Source organism: Oncorhynchus mykiss, chromosome 8, assembly GCF_057628025.1.
Source record: "Oncorhynchus mykiss isolate SJ-2025 chromosome 8, ASM5762802v1, whole genome shotgun sequence".
NCBI classification, from domain to species: domain Eukaryota; kingdom Metazoa; phylum Chordata; class Actinopteri; order Salmoniformes; family Salmonidae; genus Oncorhynchus; species Oncorhynchus mykiss.
In genome coordinates, this window is record NC_143029.1 from 45,776,352 (window position 1) to 45,797,815 (window position 21,464).

The following is a 21,464-nucleotide window of genomic DNA, read 5'->3' on the forward strand; positions in this document are numbered from 1 at the left end:
ATTCACAGCAAGTGTGACATCCTATCCTAGAGATGAACCAAAATAGCCCCTCAATAACTAGGAGCTTCTCCTGAACACACGCACTACACAGACCTGAAGTCACAATATGTACATATTCCAATGTATCTATAGAAAGGGAGGTGGGGACAATGAGGGAGAGATGACTCACTTTATTGCTCAACTCGCAGACACTTTCATCCCCATATCCTGATATTGACACCCTGATAATAAATTATTTCTCACACATCATGCATTAGTTGTGACTTGTCGGATTCTAGGGCAAATTGTAGGCATGTATTAGCGTTAGGCCAACTGCTATTGTTTCTTCCCTCTATTGATATCATCATCACAGCCAGGATTAGGTTTGTGAGTGATATATAATTTCGCATCTATTTAATCACATCTGTCCTCATACGTATTGAATATAATCTAAAATATTAGAATATAATAATATAAATTAGAATACATGTTATCAATAAATCCTCTTTTCATTTTTGTAGGGGACTCATCACACCTAGCCTCGCCTAATCCCATGACAAATGGGAAGAGTAGAATTGATACTTATTTTTACACGTTGTTTTTTCCCTTCCAGTCTGCTCCTCAATTCTTGCCCTAATCCTTTCCGCTTCGCTCCACTTGCTTTGCAGTCAGTGCCTTATGTCTGTTGCTGCAGCAGTCAGATGAGACAAAAGGAACGCAATAGAGAGAGAGGATGGTCTGACGTCAGCTAGACACATATGACTTGCTTCGCCCTACCTCCACTGACCAGCAGCTTTGCGTTCTGCAAATGTATTTCATACACTGCACACTCAGCCTTAGTATCAAATCAACCACACGAGGAAATACTGGGCGACATTCTTTTCCCAAAGCCTACCGATCCTATTTTGGAAACCGTCAGATTTCTGCTGGGTAAAGCCCCATTTCGTTGGTGTTTATAATCTAAATTGAACGGAGGAATTATATTCAACTGGAAAGACGCAGACTGCAGCTGTTGCTGTAGGCAGAGTTGCGTCTTCTTCTGGCTCTCCCGCCATCCGACGCTTCTTTCACCAGGTGTTGCATTCATCCACCAACCCCGAAATGATGATGGGGGAGGGGCGCGTTGCTCGTAGGGTCTCCAGCTCTCGACGTTGATCTATTCTCATCAGAGCCTCTCAATGTGATGCCAAATCATTCAGGCGACGCGTCTGGTAATGTTGAAGATTACGGAAATCCTGGACTATATTCATTCCACTCTTCAGCTGACTGGGCACGCGAGACCATTACCTTAATGTAAGGAAAAACAAAATATGCTTCAAGATTTCGGTTTCATTCCATGAAACACTCATTGTTAAACGAATGGAAAAACCAGGAGCAGGACATGCTGCGTTAGAGACGCATGAGGCAAGCACACTTGTATACCTGTCAACAATATTACAGCATTATCTATATTCTGTGTCCTCTCATATGCAAACATGAGTGCACAGGTGTGTTAAACTAGCTTTTTTTGGGATGTGAATACTGTTCATTTTGCAGATGTTATAATGGTGTGGACCGTTGGCACATGGTGGCAGGCACTGTAGTTTCTGACACCTTGCCTAATTCATTATGCATGTGCGATTGAGCTGCATTGACAGTGATGAAAATTATCTTTATTCAAGAGACCACTTCTTGAATTTTTACGTGACTGCTGGGTGCGTGACAATGACCAACAAGTGCACTTTTTCAATTCAGCTCGACACACCCCAAGGAAACCATGCCAGCTCGATTCGATGTGCACAAGACATGTCCCCAGATTCGCTGAGCTTGGCTAACATCTAGAAAGCAGATCACCAACCACGTTGAAAACAATGGAATTGTCTGAAGTTCGATGTTCCAGTGCAAGCGAAGAACTCTACACCATCAACAGGACGCCAACCAGCAACAGCAGCACGCGACCCAAAAGGTTGTTGTGGCAGAACGCGGTTCGACACATCACTGAGCAAAGGTTCATCCATGAGCAGAGCGAAGCGAAAGGCATCACACCAGATGAGCACTACGACCAAAGCCTACGGAAACAGTCTGCGGGTAGAACCTCGGTAGGCGACAGACACAACAATGGGGGAACCAAAGTCTTCCCTGAGCGTGCGAGCAGTGACCTAGGATTTCTCCAAATCGATTGCGCTCCGAGCAACTCAGACTTTTTCTTGAACTGGGGCTACACATACAGAGGCGTAATATTCCCCACTCTACGTAATTCTTTCAAATCTCGGGACCTCGAGTGTCTGTACCAACGCTACTTTTTGGGCCAGCGGCGCAAATCGGTGGTGGTGATGAACATTTTGGATGTGGTGACCAAACTAACCCTGTTGGTTTTACATTTAACTCTTGCGTCTTCGCCAATGGATCCCATCAAAGGAATGCTCTTGGGCTTTTTTACTGGCATCGAAGTGGTCATTTGTGCCTTAGTGGTAGTCCGAAAAGACATGACCTCTCACAGCTATCTGCAATACAGCGGCGTGGTGACGTGGGTGGTCATGGCCACGCAGATTTTGGCGGCTGGATTGGGCTACGGACTCTTGGGCGATGGAGTCGGATACGTGCTTTTCACCCTCTTTGCCACTTACAGTATGCTTCCCTTGCCTCTCACTTGGGCTATTCTGGCTGGTTTGGCCACCTCAACACTCCACATTGTTGTACAGCTATTCATCTCCCCAAATGCACAGCTCTCCACAAATCAGGTATGTGACATAGGAATAAGTCTACTCCACCTGTTTCCTCCCTACACTTTTTGAATGAAATGAAAATGTATGTTTTATAAGTCAATCGCAATGTGGTCACCGCGCATGTAGATTAGGCATTATCATCCTATTTTAACAGTTGTCTTTCACATATCATAGTCGACTGAGCATTCTAGACTAGACCTAGTTTAATATTATTTAGACAGTAAGTGGTATTACAAAAACCTGAGCTGTGTTCGAATACTCATACGAACTGGACTATTTCCATAATGCAATTCTTCAGAAAATGGGCATGGCTTCACAACATTTTCAGATTTCAATAAAATGGCAGAAAATATGCAGACGAGAGCGGATACATTCATTGCTTTAACTAATTACGACAAATGTTAAGACAATGTTGAGAAATGTAATAAAGTAACGTTACATGTTATGTTGGCTGACAATTTGTTAGCTACGCTATCCTTACGAATCGCATAGCATTACAGAAGTATGTACTGGTATGTTAGCTAGTTAGCGAATGTTAGTTGGCTACTAATACATCAAACTTGCCAGGCAGTATATTAACTATCTAACTACCCAACGTTTATTGACATCATTCTTAGCTAAGTGGAATAGTCGTTGTGCGTTTCAATGGACATTGTTAATGATGTCTATCTACTTCGATTTCAGAGCACTCTCGCACAGAATAACTGATGAATTTACAAACGCTCAACACCCGTTGAATATGACCGGTGTCAGTAAACGTAATTAAATTGTTGCCAGCAGCACAGTTACAATCCCCAATGCTCTGAATAACATGAAAACAGCCTAACCAGTTCTGCTAAGGAAGTAGCTAGTCAATGTTAGCCAGTTAGCTTGGGTGCTTGACTGCCGTTGTGAGGTCAGTACGCTCGGATCAACCCTACTCCTCGGCCATAGTGTCTAGTGTGTGCTTTGAACTTTCTGAGAGCGAAATGCTCTGAATTTACAAATGGACATTCTGACAACGCCCAGGATTTACGAACGGCCAGAGCACGCTCTGGTACTCCAGATTGTAAATTCAAACACACCCAAAATCGTAAAACAGCATCAACTTCCTGCAGACAGGCGAAGCTCTAGTACGCTCAACTGAAACGATACCGATAAAATGAACTAATAGTATATAAGCAAAAAAAGAAACACCCTCTCACTGTCAACTGCGTTTATTTTCAGCAAATTTAACATGTGTAAATATTCGTATGAACATAACATAACATAACACATTCAGCTACTGAGACAAACTGAAAAAGTTCCACCGACATGTGACTAACAGAAATTGAATAATGTGTCCCTGAACAAAGGGGGGGGGGGTCAAAATCAACAGTCAGTATCTGACAGCTGCATCTCCTCCTCATGGACTCCACCAGATTTGCCCGTTCTTGCTGTGAGATGTTACCCCCACTCTTCCACCAAGGCACCTGCAAGTTCCCGGTCCATGACAGACCCTCTACCTCCAAATCAATCCCGCTCCAGAGTACAGGCCTCGGTGTAACGCTCATTCCTTCCGACGATAAACGCGAATCCGACCATCACCACGGTTGGGACAAAACCGCGACGGTTCAGTGAAGTTAACTTTTTACCCGTCCTGTCTGGTCCAGCGATGCTGGGTTTGTGCCCATAGGCAACGTTGTTGCCGGTGATGTCTGGTGAGGACCTGCCTTACAACAAACCTACAAGCCCTCAGTCCAGCCTATTGTGGACAGTCTGAGCACCGATGGAGGGATTGTGCGTTCCTGGTGTAACTCGGGCAGTTGTTGTTGCCATCCTGTACCTGTCCTACAGGTGTGATGTTCGGATGTTACGATCCTGTGCAGGTGTTGTTACACGTGGTCTGCCACTGCGAGGACTATCAGCTGTCCGTTTTGTCTCCCTGTAGTGCTGTCTTAGGCGTCTCACAGTACGGACATTGCAATGTAAGGCACGTTCACGCAGACGAGCAGGGACTCTGGGCATCTTTCATTTGGTGTTTTTCAGAGTCAGTAGAAAGGCCTCTTTAGTGTCCTAAGTTTTGATAACTGTGACCTTAATTGCTTAAGCTGTTAATGTCTTAACGACCGTTCCACTGGTGCATGTTCATTAATTGTTTATGGTTCATTGAACAAGCATGGAAACAGTGTTTAAACCCTTTACAATGAAGATCTGTGAAGTTATTTGGATTTTTACGAATTATCTTTGAAAGACAGGGTTCTGAAAAAGGGATATTTCTATTTTTTTGCTGAGTTTAATATGTAGTATATACACTCGTGAATTATGTAGTATACAGTATGTTGTTATGGGTACCCGAACACAGCTCTGGTCTATTTCAAGCACCAATTTGTAAATATCAGATTCTCTTAGTGTAAAATCTAATTAAAGCCGTTTAAACATATGTTATTTGAATTTTTGTATCAATATATATTTTCTTTATATCAATAAATAATATATAATAAGCATTATTTTAGACTGAAACCCAATGATCTTTAAGTGCCTTGAATGTCAATTAAGTATTGCGTGATTTATAAAGAAGTGGATCACAGATGCATAGCAAAGATTTTCTCCACATGCGGCCATGTTGCTCACCTGTGTATTCCAGTCTGTTGGAGCATGCACATGTAATCCTGCCCCCATGAAGGTCATTATCATAGAATGTTTTATTGAAAGAAAAAAAAAAAAATATATATATATATATATATAGTTGATTTTTTTTACATAAATGTTCTTGCTTTTATAACGATAAATACTTTTTTATATGAACAAATTCAATTATTGATATAAAAGAAATCAATGAATATATGTTAAAATGGCTTTCCATATCCAAATCTGGCCATTCATATAGCTTCAGCTCCGGTCGCTGTCCACTCCAGTCCACAGGTGCTGAAAGTGTTGCTTTTAATAAATTACATCCTCTCCAACGGTTTAGTGCCCCCTACTGGCGTTTATGACCTAATAAATGTGCAATGCTTTTTCCTGGGACAGGTGCTTCAATATCAGGCTGTTTTGGAGATCAATAAAGGTCATATTTATGCAAATTTAGGAGATACACTAAACTCATGTCAATGGCGGTTTAAATTAAATCCCATCATGAAAACATTGCAATACATGAGTCACTCATTTAAAGGATTTTAACCTGTTTTTTTTGTTGTATCTTTACTTGCGTTATCATCAAACTTAATGCCAAATAGACACTACACTTGCAAAAAGGCATTTTTATCCCAGATAGCTGTGTGTCTGAATATTAGTAATGCATAATGATTTGTACTTACTGCAGTGGGCTTAATCAGTCACACAGAGGGTTTCTTGATACTTAAATCTACTTTGAAACAAAAGTATACACCTCACACACATGGTTATGGGCTTAAAAAAAAGGAGACATTGTGCCATGTCAGATGAAGAATAGAAATGTATTACATTTTGAGTTTACATCCCAATATTACACTATGTACATCACAGAAGACTGAAGTATAACAAAACTGTTTCACATAGAAACACCAGATTTTATGAAAAATATTAACATTCCACCCATGAGGTCACTAGAGGGTGATTTGGTCATTTGACTGCAGGAAAGGGCTGCTGACTCCTTAATGAAGTTTGCATTGGGTTAGCTCTCCCCTTAGTCATATGAATATCTGTGATGATTTGACAATGCTGTCAGGGAAAGGGTTGGTCCACTTGTATCGCTCTGAGCTCAAACTAAAATGGGGGGTCTATAGTTCAAAGTTATCAGATAGTGCGGCTAGACATGGCAACCGGGATGTAAGGTTACTACCTAAATATTGTGTACCGGTACGTTAGTTTCACACTACACAATATCTCTCCACTATTGCGTTCTCATTGCACAATGACTAATGAATGAACAGAATGTATACTTTCCTAGAAGTAGGCCTACAGTGCATTAATTGCTAACTGCTGTGGAGATGTAAACAACAATAGAAGGGTTGCAGTTGACGTACGCCTCCTGACAGCCATGTTGAAAGACCACCGCATCAATTCTTTCAACAACAACAGCTGAGTGGCTACCCCAAGCTGCATGATAACAGTGCCTAAAATGAGTTAATTCATCACCACGGTCAATTTCTGTGCATTATTTGGCTGCTCTAACGAGGCAGGAAAGACAACATGATTACCTGCAATCATGAAACACCAAGGAGATAAGACAAGAACCTTTTGCCCGTCAAGACCAGCACTCAGAAAGCTGTCAGTACAGGTTCTACTCCGATTGTTTCATCACTGGTAAGTCTGATCCATTTTGAGTTTAGTGTAACTATTATGCTAACCAGGTGTAAACGACAAGACTAAGTTAGCTAGATAGATAGCTTGTAGTCTAGCTATTAGCATGTGTCTCTTACATAGAGTAAGACTTAAGTTTTGGGGAAGCAATTTTCTCACAATAAAAATGCACCTTTTATAATAAAGGATTGTATGCATCGATCATCAAATTTGCAGACTGATGAAAACCTACTATTCCTAATGTGATGAGTAGATTGGATCATAATGTTTGCTATTAATGAGTGTTTAGTGGCATAGGCCTATAGGCTATATCAGAGACATTTCCTTTGCATGCGAAAAATGTGGCTACACTACATGACTGGAGACATTAGCAGAATATTTTTTAATACGGTAGTATAGGCCTATTCTGCTGACACTGACGACAGATCAATATAAATCTAGGCCTATGAAAGGGGCCATTGCTAGAAGGGATACAGCTTTTGTAAAATTAATGGCAAAAGTATTTTTTTTGCATTTGAGCTAACCCTAACCCTTTTCTTAACCCTAACCTTATGCGCAAGTTCTGCTAGCCTGCTTCGAAAAGTCAAATCTGACATTCATTTTGCAAAGGCTGGAGACAAATTGTACAATATGACGTCCATATAGCCTGGAGGAAGACATTATTGTCCCAAGAAACAATACTAATTTGTTGAGAACTTTATTCATAAGAGGTGGGAAAATGTATGGACATTACAGAATAGGACAAAGGCCTCAATGAGATATGACAACCTGCTGTGCTGACTATTGGTTGTTTCATCCCAACAATAGATTTGATCTTTTTATGACACTTAAACACCTTAGTGAATTAAACACAAGCAAACAATCAAGAGCCCTGATGGGATAGGTGACCTGAAGAAGTGATATTCTGACATCAGGTCTGCTTCTCATGTGTTTATGTACTGTAGGTTCACCAGTTGACCTCTATCAAGACACCCATGTCGACTGGATTGCCACTGTGAAGATGAGCGACGCAGAAGTTTCTACTTCTACTACTTTGTCCTTATAAAAGGAAACATAAAATAATATATTAAAGGAAACATCCCTCAGTTATACAAGATGGTAGTCATATGCTGTGATTTGGTCAATCTGAATGATTCTGTTGTGCCATTTGAGTAGAGGACACCTTCACCTTGTCGTTATGACAAAAGTGCCCCCTTAAAACTGTAAGAATATATACAATTCAATTTGAAACCAATATAAAATACTATTGTTTATGATATTGTAAACGTACTGTACTATGTCGTCTTATGCAAACCATCTTCATTATCACAGTAGCATTTCCAAGTGCCACTCAGACCTTCTGGGGAAAAAAGTATCTGACATTAATTTTTGGTGGTAGTAGATGTGTATGTTGAAGCTAAGGATCCCATCTTCCCCTACTTCCAGACATTTCACTACCTAGATAACAAGGGTTGGATTTGCACTAAGCAATTTCATGTCAGCACAAGGCATGTACAGAATTGAGTGTAATGATTAGCCTCATATACGCTGAGTGTACAACAGTCTTTTAAATGTATTTTACCCTTATTTAAGCTAAGTTGACTGAACACATTCTCATTTACAGCAACAACCTGGGGAATAGTTACAGGGGAGAGGAAGGGGGATGAAAGAGCCAATTTGAAGCTAGGGATGATTAGGTGGAGGGTGCTGAGGGGAGGACGGCTGATAGTAATGGCTGGAATGGTATTAACCACATGTTTTGATCCAGTTGTATTTACTAAAGTGACTTAATTGTCCAAACGCACCGCCTCTTTCCCACTCTATTGCTATAGAATGTTCACAAATGCCTTACTATACGTCATTCCCAAACATTCTATACATTTGTGAAAATGACCATATCTAAACAAAAAGTGTCATTTTTCCTTGGGGTGTATAAGAACAGATTTGAATAAGATTTAATGTTGCTGAAATGCTTTCAGTTCCACTTTAAGCTTGCCATAACAAAGGGGTTGAATACTTATTGACTCAAGACATTTCAACTTTTCGTTTGTAATTACACTTAACAAAAATATAATTGCAACATGTAAATCTTGGGTCCCATGTTTCATTAGCTGAAATAAAAGATCCCAGAAATTGTCCATATACACAAAAAACAAATCTCTCATTTTGTGCACAAATTTATTTACAACCCTGTTAGTGAGCATTTCTCCTTTTCCAAGATAATCCATCCACCCGACAGGTGTGGCATATCAAGAAGCTGATTAAATATGTTTTCGTCGTTTTGAGGAGACCAAAGCGCAGCGTGGTGTGAATACTTTTAATTCTAGACGAAAAAAACACGAAGTACACTAAACAAACAAAATAAACTAACCAGACAACGTAACCGCTATAGAAACTGAGTGCTAACATGCAACATCAGACAATAACCCACAAACCACAATACAAAACAGGCTACCTAGATATGGTTCCCAATCAGAGACAATGACAAACACCTGCCTCTGACTGAGAACCATATCAGGCCAAAACACATAGAAACAGACTAACTAGACATGCAACATAGAATGCCCACTCATATCACACCCAGACCAAGCAAATAATGGTCAGAGTGTGACAAAATAGCATTATCATTACACAGGTACGATAAAAGGCCACTCTAAAATTTGCAATACCACAGATGTCTCAAGTTTTGAGGGAGCGTGCAATTGGCATGCTAACTGCAAGAATGTCCGCCAGATAATTGAATTCTCATTTCTCTACCATAATCCGCCTCCAATGTTGTTTCAGAGAATTTGGCAGTATGTCCAACTGGCCTCCGCAGTCCACGTGTATGGCATTGTGTGGGGGAGTGGTTTTCTGTTGTTAACAGAGTGCCCCATGGTGGCGGTGGGGTTATGATATGGGCAGGCATAAGCTATGGGCAGGCATAAGCTACGGACAACAAACACAATTGCATTTTATTGATAGCAATTGTAATGCACAGAGATACCGTTATGAGATCCTTCGTCCCATTGTTGTGCTGTTCATCTGGCTCTAGAAGGTTCTCGGACCGAGAAACAGCCTCGCACATTTGCAATGACTTCAATTCATTTTCACCATTACGAAAATTACGACATTTAGAAAAGTCCCAGAGTCGCAAGACTAGGTGCACTGAAACCGGCTCGGCCCATAGAGACGGACTCCAACGTTTCTGTCCGATAGCTCATTCAAGGACCCCGTAGCAAGGCATGGAAAAAAGTGGATTTTCAGCACCAATTAAGGTCTTGCTCGGGCACCAAATGACTGATCGAGCCGGAACTTGGGATTCGGGGTCACCTCACATAGGCGTACACAATGTCAGAACTGGACCCACAGCTAGAACGTAACTATGTGTTTTACGTTTTTATGATGTTTTAAACTGAAGGCGCTGTGAATTATGGGCCTGCTCTGAAATATGTGATAGTTGGCTTCTAAACGAGTTGGAAAAAGTGGGTTTGGTGTCAGATGGTATCAGTTTGGTGTCAGAATTACATCTAATTGACTGATGGACACTGACTTGCTAGTTGCCTTTGTACATTTGCAATATGTTTAACAGAGAGGGATCAACACTAAAAATGGGCACCACCATAGTCCCCAGACCGTGTCGAGTTCAACGAGACGCCCCGCTTGACCGTAGCGCGCTCTGAGTGCAGCAACCGTGAAAAAAGCAGGCTCAAAATGAAGCCTGGCCCTAAATTTCAGGAGGCTTTTGGGGGACAGCGGCGGAATCGTTAGGTTTAGAAGGACAATTCAACCACAGGAATGTTCCTAAGGTCACCTGATCAGTGCAAGCCTACCTTGACCATGTGGCATTAACAGTTAAACAGGGTTGTTTGATCTCACAGATTACAATGACTTCTCTCCCCATAGGAATACATTGCCTGCTCCCCTAAATTCAACCTGGAGCCTATGTGGGTTAATAATGCCTTATGAACCTGTCTTCAATGACAATCCATCAGGCCACTATGAGGTCTACCTGTGTCGATTCTAAGCTTCCTGGAACAGCCGGAAGTTGTTAAATTCACCCAAAAGGTGTTTTGATGTACATAACCTGCAAAGGTGAATATGACTGCCTTCAACCCTGTGTAGATCAGTCAATTCTTAACATAAAGACTTTAAACTCAGGATTCTGTAAGAGCATACCCCAAGCAAGATATTTCTTTACTTATTGCTTCCTGTGCCAACCGGAAGGGCTTTTAATTGGGGTCACAGTGCTTGTTTCGAAGTTGTTGAAAAAAGTCACATCTTTCCAAAACTTCATATGTGTGACTAGGTAACCCTCATGAACTGTAAATCAGTAATTTCTCCCAACAGATGTCAAAGAAAAACCTCACACACACACACAGCAAGGATGGAGTGACAAAGTGCGGTGCTTAAAGACACACAGAGCCTGCAATGGCATTACCATAATCTCTAGGCTGTGCCGAGTTCAACGAGATGCCCCTCTTGACCATAGCTCGCTCGGTCTAAGCACAGCGACCATGAGAAAAAGTTGGTCCAAAATGAAGCCTGGCCCTAAATGTCATTTGCTTTTGGGTGACAGTGAGATAACCGTTAGGGTGAGAAGCACAATTTGACCTCAGGTACGTTCCTGAGGTCCTCCCAATCTGTGCAAGCCTAACCTTGACAATTAAAAGAAGGTGTCTACATCAAACAGTTTTCACTGACTTCTCTCCCCATAGGAATACATTGCCTGCAACCCTAAATTCAACCTGAAGCCTATGTGGGTTATGAATGCCGTATGAACCTGTCTTCGATGACAATCCATCAGGCCACTATGAGGTCTACCTGTGTTGATTCTAAGCTTCCTTAAGCAACCGGAAGTGATTAAATTCACCCTAAAAGTGTTTTGATATACATAATCTGCAATTTTGAAAATCACTGCATTCAAATCTGTGTAGATCAGTCAATTCTAAACATAAAGACTTAAAACTCAGGATTCTGTAAGAGCCTACCCCAATGAGGATATGTATTCACGGTCAGCTTCCTATGCCAACCGGACGTGCCTTAAAATGGTGTCATAGGTGCTGTTTCGAAGGGTTAAAAAGGTCAGATCTTTTTAAAACTTCATATGTGTGATTAAGCAACCCTCATGAAGTGTAAATCAGTCATTTTTCCCAACAAATGTCAAAGAAAAGCTCTCTCACACACACACACACACACACACACACACATCAAGGATGTAGTGACAAAGTGCGGTGCTTAAAGACACACAGAGCCTGCAATGGCATTTCCATACTCTCAAGGCCGTGCCGAGTTCAACGAGATGCCCCGCTTGACCGTAGCTCGCTCTGAGTGCAGCGACCGTGAAAAAAGTAGGCCCAAAATGAAGCCTGGCCCTAAATGTCATTTGCTTTTGGGTGACAGTGAAGGTGAGAAGCACAATTCGACCTCAGGAACGTTCCTGAGGTCCTCCCAATCTTTGCAAGCCTAACCTTGCCCGTGTGGCATTAACCCTTAACAGTAAATAATTTTCTTTGATCTCACAGATTACAATGACATCTTTCCTTATAGGAATACATTGCCTGCTCCCCTAAATTCAACCTAGTCTATGTGGGTTAATATTGCCTTATGAACCTGTCTTCGATGACAATCCATCAGGCCACTATGAGGTCTACCTGTGTCGATTCTAAGCTTCCTGAAGCAACCGGAAGTGGTTAAAATCACCCTAAAAGTGTTTTTCCATACCCAAACTGATGTTTGATAGAAATAGTGAATTCAACCCTGTGTAAATTAGTCAGTTCTTAACGTATAGACTTAAAACTCAGGATTCTGTAAAAGCATACCCCAATGAGGATGTGTTTACTTTTAGCTTCCTGTGCCAACCGGAAGTGCCATAATAGGTGTCATAGGGGCTGTTTCGAAGGGTTATAAAAGTCACATCTTTCCAAAACTTCATATGTGCGATTAGGCAACCCTCATGAACTGTAAATCAGTAATTTCTCCCATAAAATTTCCAAGAAAAACTCACACACAGCTTGGACAGAGGGACACAGTGTGGTGCGTAGAGACAGACAGTGCCTGCAATAGTTACCTTTGTTCAAACAATTAAAGAACCGTCAGACCTAGAGTTCTGAAACTTTAGAAACCTGTTCTAGAGCTCAGGTCGATAGTGTGTGGTGTGTTATGTGGCTCTAGACAGTTCTCAGACCGAAAAACAGCCTTGTACATTTGCAATGACTTCAATTCAGTTTGACCATTACGAAAATGACGACATTTAGAAATGTCCCAGAGTCGCAAGACTAGGTGCATTGCAACCGCCTCAGCCTATATAGACGGACCCCAACGTTTCTGTCCGATAGCTCATTCAAGGACCCCGTAGTAAGGCATGGAAAAAAGTGGATTTTCAGCACCAATTAACCTGTTAGAGCTCTAGGGGCGCTATTTCATTTTTGGATAAAAAACGTTCCCGTTTTAAGCGCGATATTTTGTCACGAAAAGATGCTCGACTATGCATATTCTTGACAGTTTTGGAAAGAAAACACTCTGAAGTTTCAGAATCTGCAAAGATTTTGTCTGTAAGTGCCCCAGAACTCATTCTACAGGCGAAACCAAGATGATGCATCACCCAGGAATTAGCAGAATTTCTGAAGCTCTGTTTTCCATTCTCTCCTTATATGGCTGTGATTGCGCAACGAATGAGCCTACACTTTCTGTCGTTCGCCCAAGGTCTTAGCAGCATTGTGACGTATTTGTAGGCATATCATTGGAAGATTGACCATAAGAGACTACATTTTCCAAGTGTCCGCCTGGTGTCCTGCGTCGAATTCGGTGCGCAATTGCCAGCTGCTTCTACTTTACCATTTGATTCAGGGGAGAAAGCATGTGTCCAAGAACGATGTATCAATGAAGAGATATGTGAAAAACACCTTGATGATTGATTCTAAACAACGTTTGCCATGTTTTCAGTCGATATTATGGAGTTAATTTGGAAAAAAGTTTGCGTTTTGAGGACTGAATTTATGGATTTTTTTTTGGTAGCCAAATGTGATGTATAAAACGGAGCTATTTCTAATACACAAGGAATCTTTTTGGAAAAACTGAGCATCTGCTATCTAACTGAGAGTATCCTCATTGAAAACATCAGAAGTTCTTCAAAGGTAAATTATTTTATTTGAAGGCTTTTATGTTTTTGTTAATGTTGCGTGCTGGATGCTAACGCTAATGCTAACGCTAAATGCTAACGCGAAATGCTAACTCTAGCTAGCTACTTTTACACAAATGATTGTTTTCCTATGGTTGAGAAGCATATTTTGAAAATCTGAGATGACAGTGTTGTTTACAAAAGGCTAAGCTTGAGAGATGGCATATTTATTTCATTTCATTTGCGATTTTCATGAATAGCGATTTGTCCTAAACAAATAATCTTTCAGGAAAAACTGAACATTTGCTATCTGAGAGTCTCCTCATTGAAAACATCTGAAGTTCTTCAAAGGTAAATGATTTTTTTGAATGCTTTTCTGTTTTTTTGTGTAAATGTTGCCAGCTGAATGCTAATGCTAAATGCTACGTTAGCCATCAATACTGTTACACAAATGCTTGTTTTGCAATGGTTGAGAAGCATATTTTGAAAATCTGAGATGACAGTGTTGTTAACAAAAGGCTAAGCTTGAGAGCTAGCATATTTATTTCATTTCATTTGCGATTTTCATGAATAGTTAACGTTGCGTTATGGTAATGAGCTTGAGTCTGTATTCACGATCCCGGATCCGGGATGGGGAGATCAGAAAGGTTAAGGTCTTGCTCGGGCACCAAATGACTTATCGAGCCGAAACTTGGGATTTGGGGTCGCCTTACCTAGGCCTACACATAATGTCAGAACTGGACCCGCAGCTTGAACGTAACTACGTGTTTTACGTTTTTATTATGGTTTGAACAGAAGGCGCTGTGAATTTTGGGCCAGCTCTGAAGTATGTGATAGTTGGCTTCTAAACGAGTTGGAAAAAGTGGGTTTGGTGTCAATTGATATCTAATTGACTGATGGACGGTGACTTGCTGGTGACTTTTGTCCATTTGCAATATGTTTAAAAAGTGAGGTACCATCACCAAAGTGACATTCTGAAATCAAGCAATAGAGAGGAACAAGAATCACTGCCCGGCCATCCCGAGTTCATCGGGCCAGTCAATTTCGCATTCCTGCATTATTTTTGAGCATTACAAATTTGTGATGGTAAATGCCCATTGAAACATATTGCAAATGCACGTGCATTTGCAATATGATTCAACAGTGAAAAACAGCACCAAATGAACATGATGAAATCAACACAACGAGCGATGGAGAGGAACCACTATCACTGCCTGGCCATCCCGAGTTCATCAGGCCAGTCAATTTTGCATTTCTGCAGTATTTCTGAGCATGTCAAATTCGTGATGGTACATGGCAAATGGACATAACATCCTGATTTGGCACTTTCAAATCTTCCATATTGCATTTGGCCAAAAAAAGAAAGTGACTTTTGACTTCCTATGAAATCATATTGCAAATGGACAAAACATGTGCCTTATGCACAAGTAAAAAATAAAATATGACAAGTATATTGATACAGTTCTTATACATGTGTAATTGACACAAAAATCTAAAGAATTTTGAAAAAACGGTCCAGAAAGCACTTTTTTAAGGGGGTGATAAGTTTTTGAAAAAATGTTCAGTCTTTCAAAATTTTACTTTTGGGTCTTGACTTGTGTTACATTTGCAATATGAAAAATCACCGTGGAGGGCACTTGGCATTTTGCAATCAACTTTGAATGAAACGACGCCGAATTGAGTGGTATTGGACAGTGCCAATGACTTCCCATTCATTTTTGTACATTTCAGGGGGGTGTTCCCTTCCATAAGTATTCAGATCCTTTACTCAGTACTTTGTTAAAGAACCTTTGGCAGCGATTACAGCCTTGAGTCTTTTTGGGTATATGCTTCATGCTTGGCACACCTGTATTTGGGGAGTTTCTCCCATTCTTTCTCTGCAGATCATCTCAAGCTCTATCAGGTTAGAGTTGCTGGACAGAGATGTTCGATCGGGTTCAAGCCCGGGTTCTGGCTGTGCCTGAAGGACATTCAGAGACCTGTCCCCCCCAAAGCCGCTCCTGCGTTGTCTTGGCTGTGTGCTTAGGGTCGTTGTCCTGTTGGAAGGTGAACCTTCGCCCCAGTTTGAGGTCCTGAGTGTTCTGGAGCAGGTTTTCTGCACTTTTCTCCGTTCATTTTTGCCATGATCCTGACTAGTCTCCCAGTCCCTGCCGCTGAATAACATCCCCACAGCATGATGCTGCCACCACCATGCTTCTCCGTAAGGATGGTGCCAGGTTTCCTCCAGACGTGGCGCTTGGCATTCAGGCCAAAGAGTTCAATCTTGTTTCTCATGTTCTGAGTCTTTAGGTGCCTTTTGGCAAACCAAAAGTGGTCTGTCATTTGCCTTTGACTGAGGAGTGGCTTCCGTCTGGCCACTAACATAAAGGCCTGATTGGTGGAATGCTGTAGAGATGGTTGTCTTTCTGGAAGGTTCTCACATCTCCAGAGAGGAGCTATGTCAGAGTGACAATAGGACTCTTGGTCACCTCCCTGACCAAGGCACTTCTCCCCCAATTTCTCGGTGTGGCCAGCTCTAGGAAGAGTCTTGGTGGTTCCAAACTTCTTCCATTTAAGAATGATGGAGGCCATTGTGTTCTTGGGGACCTTTAATGCTGCAGAGATTTCTTGGTACCCTTTCCCAGATCTGTGCCCCGACACAATCCGGTCTCGGATCTCTACGGACAATTCCTTATGGCTTTGTTTTTGCGCTGACATGCACTGTCAACTGTGGGACCTAATATAGACAGGTGTGCCTTTCTAAATCATGTCCATTCAATTGAATTTACCGCAGTTGGACTCCAATCAAGTTGTAGAAACATCTCAATGATGATCAATGGAAACGAGATGTACCTGAGCTCAATTTCGAGTCTCATAGCAAAGGGTCTGAATACTTAAATGAGGTATTTCCATTTGTTTTATTGGTATTTAAACCTGTATTTAAATCTAAACCTGTTTTCCGTTCGTTATTATGGGGCATTGTGTGTAGGTTGAGGATTTTTCATTTATTTAATCAATTTTAGAATAAAACTTCTGGAAAAGGTCAAGGGGTCTAAATAGTTTCAGAAGGCACTGTAAATGTCTGCATCCTAAATAGCACCCTATTACCAACAGTTGAAGTCGAAAGATTACATACAATTTAGCCAAATACATTTAAACTCAGTTTCACAATTGCTGACATTTAATCCTTGTAAGGATCACCACTTTATTTTAAGAATGTGAAATGTCAGATAAATAGTAGAGTTAATGATTTATTTTAGATTTGATTTCTTTCATCACATTCCCAGTGGATCAGAAGTTTACATACACTCTATTAGTATTTGGTAGCATTTCCTTTAAATTACTTAATTTGGTCAAACGTTTAGCCTTCCACAAGCTTCCCACAATAAGTTGGGTGAATTTTGGCCAATCCCTCCTGACAGAGCTAGTGTAGAGTCAAATTTGTGGGCCTCCTTGCTCGCATATGCTTTTTCAGTTCTGTCGACGCATTTTCTATAGGAATGAGTTCAGGGCTTTGTGATGGCCACTCCAATACCTTGACTTTGTTGTCCTTAAGCCATTTTGCCACAACTTTGGAAGTATGCCTGGGGTCATTGTCCATTTGGAAGACCCATTTGCGACCAAGCTTTAACTTCCTGACTGATGTCTTGAGATGTTGCTTCAATATATCCACGTACTTTTCCTCCTCATGATGCCATTTATTTTGTGAAGTGCACCAGTCCCTCCTGCAGCAAAGCACCCCCACAACATGATGCTGCCACCCCCGTGCTTCACGGTTGGGATTGTGTTCTTCAGCTTGCAAGCCTCCCCCTTTTCCTCTAAACATAACAATGGTCATAATGGCCAAACAGTTCTAATTTTATTTTATCAGACCAGAGAACATTTCTCCAAAAAGTACAATCTTTGTTCCCACATGCAGTTGCAAACCGTAGTCTGTCTTTTTTTATGGCGGTTTTGGAGCAGTGGCTTCTTCCTTGCTGAGTGGCCTTTCAGGTTATGTCGATATAGGACTCATTTTACTGTGGATATAGATACTTTTGTACCTGTTTCCTCCAGCATCTTCACAAGGTCCTATGCTGTTGTTCTGGGAGTGATTTTCACTTCCAATTATGTCAATCAGCCTATAAAAAGCTTCTAAAGCCATTACATTTTCCCAAGCTGTTTAAAGGGACAGTGAATTTAGTGTATGTTAACTTCTGACCCACTGGAATTGTGATTAAGTTAAATAATCTGTCTGTAAACAACTGTTGGAAAAATTACTTGTGTCATGCACACAGTAGATGTCCTAATCGACTTGTCCAACACTACAGTTTGTTAACAAGAAATTTGTGGATTGGTTGAAAAACGAGTTTTAATGATTCCAACCTAAGTGTATGTACACTTCCGACTTCAACTGTACATAGTGCACTACTTTTAACCAGAGCCTTGTGCACCCTGGTCTAAAGTAGTGCACTATATAGGGACTATGGTGTAATTCGGAAAATAGCCTATTTTCTCATTCACAGACCTGCTATTGTATTGACTTTGGTCAATTTTGGTCACATTTCATTAAGTCCACTTATTTGCTGTTAAATGAACACCCTCCTTTGCTTAATAACTGATATGGCTAAGGAAGGAGGGGGGATTGGCGCAGATGGTGAGCAACAGAATGAGTCAATACGATATCCTATCTGTCTGTCCCCTGCATATGTTCCATCAATAGTGCACGTGTCCATCATTCCCAGAACAGCGGAGTGCTGTTCCTGAGGAGCCCCATGTTTTAACCAATGATGACCCCTTCTTCTGCTCATTGCATTTCCCTTTCAAGGTCAAATGCAGCAGTTTACCTGGATGTAGGGGGTGAGTGTATGAGGGGATTGCATATTTTCAGGAAAACGCTTCACTTGAAGCGCTCTGTCATTGCAGCCAGACCTGTGCTGAAATACTATTTTAAATAATTTCAAATAATTTATCTGGGATTGATTGAGCTTGTCTGTAGCAATGGAACCAATGGAAAAGGGCAAACCCTGCCCATCGAACTACAGGCAGAGTGAACGCTAAAGGTTTTTGAAATATTTGGTTGCCATGGCGCTGTGAGGTCGCCTAAGCAGGAGCTCCTGTACGTTTGTAAATATTTTGCAGTTTTAACTGTTTCTAAATAGAGTTTTTCTATAAATGGTAGTAACTTGTTGAGGGTTAACATTAAATATCTGGTGGTTACTGATGGAGTTGCAGGACTGGTGATGTCAAGTCTGTTTTAAGTGGCCTAGCTCAGCCTTCCTACAGAAATGAGCTGAACTCATAGATGTCAAAGTGCCTGATGAAGAGTTCCTGACATTTCTCCCTGGCTGCAGGCCTACCATCTATGCTCCCCCCACTTAAGCAACTGCCTATCCTTAGCGCCTCAATCGCCCAAGAATCTTCCCCAAAATCTGCTCAAGGTTCTGCCATCTGTTCTTGTTAGATTTTTAAAGTGACTTTGAAAAACGGCATATAAAATAAATATAATATTATTATAGGTTTGATAGTAGCAAGACGTGTTATATGGCAAGAAGGGTTTTAACCATTGATTTTAGCCTGTTGTAACATGTTTAGCCAGGTGAAGTGGAAAAGCATAGAAGGATTGCATGTATTTTGGAAACACTTTACTTGAAAGCAACCATTGTCAATACTACTACACAGTACTTGTCACAGCCAATCAGGACAGTCAAGCATGAATGCTTTTCATAACCTGTCCCAACGTGTGTTGCCAGGTGAAATGTTAAATTGTAATATCAAATCGTTGACCGCCTTATGCTTCTCAGTTGGTTTATATAATTTGGAGGGTGGTGTTAGCTTTGAGGTTAAAGAGGTAGGTCACTAACCGCAGGGTAAATATGTTGTGGAAGAGGAGGTAAAATTGCTTGCTAAGCAAGTAAAACATGTAAAGCCATGGTCTATTAATTAAATGTTGTCCCCCTGCCCAGGCAATCTGATACCTTTAAAAAAGTGTCATCCTTTTCCCTTTTAAGATAATCACAGATTGGACTTGATTAGATCTGGAAGAGTAATATGATGGAAACCTTCTCATACAACCCCCCCTCCCATTTAAGTATATTTAATGTAACATAAAATGTATTTAAAATACATATAGTACATATGTATTCCATAAATGCATGGGTATGATGATATGTGACCGACCGCCACAATTCAGTCTTATGTAGCAACATTTTAAATTGTGTTTTTTACATTGGATAAAAGACTAGAAAATTGTATATCGTACACTGTTTGGAACAATGGGAAAATAATTGTGCTTTGAAAGTTGAAACTTGTAACCCCACTTTTGAGAAAATAGCTCTTGAATGTTTTGGTACACCACTGGAGAGCTCTTCTTTGTCTACACCCATTCAGCTTTCTTCACACCTTCTTAAGCCTTAGCCCCACCCATCTCTTTAAGGATTCACATAGGAGTCCATGTGCAAAACAGAGTGAGTAGTTTAGTAAACAACCAAAAATGTCAAGACTAAAAGCGGTAAAAGTACCAGCCTACAATAACAAACTCGAGGCCTATATCCTAGTCTGACTTTGGTGCAAGTCATGTTCTTCACATTACTGTCTCTGGTAAACACACACAAAATCAAATACAATCAGAGTTTATTTGTCACATGCTTACGATACATAAGGTATAAACGGTACAGGGAAATGGTTACTTCCATAGTAGCAATATCAAAAACAAAGTGTCCAGATAATTAAAAAAAAAATATTTAAATAATTATTAGATAGTTTACCCGACACACTTGTCTAAATTGATGGGTCATGTGAAGAAAATGCTACAACCATCCCACACCCACAGCTAGCTAAGTGGATGGGTCGCTAATGTCTACACATGTTCATGAAATACGATGGCTGTAATCACCCCCAGACACACCTGGCTAACTTGATGGGTCATGTAATCATCTGGTGAAGTGGAGTCTCTTGTTTAGATTGTAGCTAGCTAGCTAAACAATGAACCGGCATAATCCCAACTCATACTACTACCAATACAAACATTTTCATAGCTGTAGTATGAATCTGCAGGTAGCTAAAGAGCTAACCAACTAGGTTCAATGTTAGCTAGCTAACATTAGGCTAACTAGCAATGCAAATGGATTTCTGAATCATTCATTGCCTCTTTTCATAGATGTTAATGCACTCATGAGTTCTTCAAGACTGGGGAGTCAAGGAATCCAGATTGCTCTCTATCGAGTTTGGAAAGGTTCAATGATAAGTGCGTCATCTTACTATGACCAGGGTCTGCCCCTGACATATATAATTGGCAATAAAACTGCCTAAATGTTGCATTCATTTTCTGCCGGGTCGTGTGATATATTCCCAGTTGAGGTTTGAATTGTATTGTTACAGGAAAAGGCTTAATTTAGCTTAAGACTTGCAGCCAAAAGTCTACTAGCTTTCTCACCCTCCGATTTGTTTCTGCAGCAAAGTTGTGTTCATTGCCATCTTCTGGCACCTTTCTGTTTGGAGCTGTC

At 40.9% G+C, this 21,464-nt stretch overlaps 1 protein-coding gene across 2 annotated transcripts in view; it reads left to right on the plus strand.

Moving 5' to 3' along the window:
* The first annotated feature begins 643 nt into the window (after window positions 1-643).
* adcy8 (adenylate cyclase 8 (brain)) overlaps window positions 644-21,464 on the plus strand; it is a 258,557-nt gene continuing 237,736 nt past the window's right edge. The window contains exon 1 of one of the 2 annotated variants that reach the window (XM_021612605.3): window positions 644-2,699. In XM_021612605.3, coding sequence (XP_021468280.2) covers window positions 1,830-2,699 — 870 coding nt within the window. In that variant the 5' untranslated portion in view covers window positions 644-1,829. The remainder of the gene's footprint in view (window positions 2,700-21,464) is intronic. The other variant, XM_021612604.3, reaches the window with a different exon arrangement.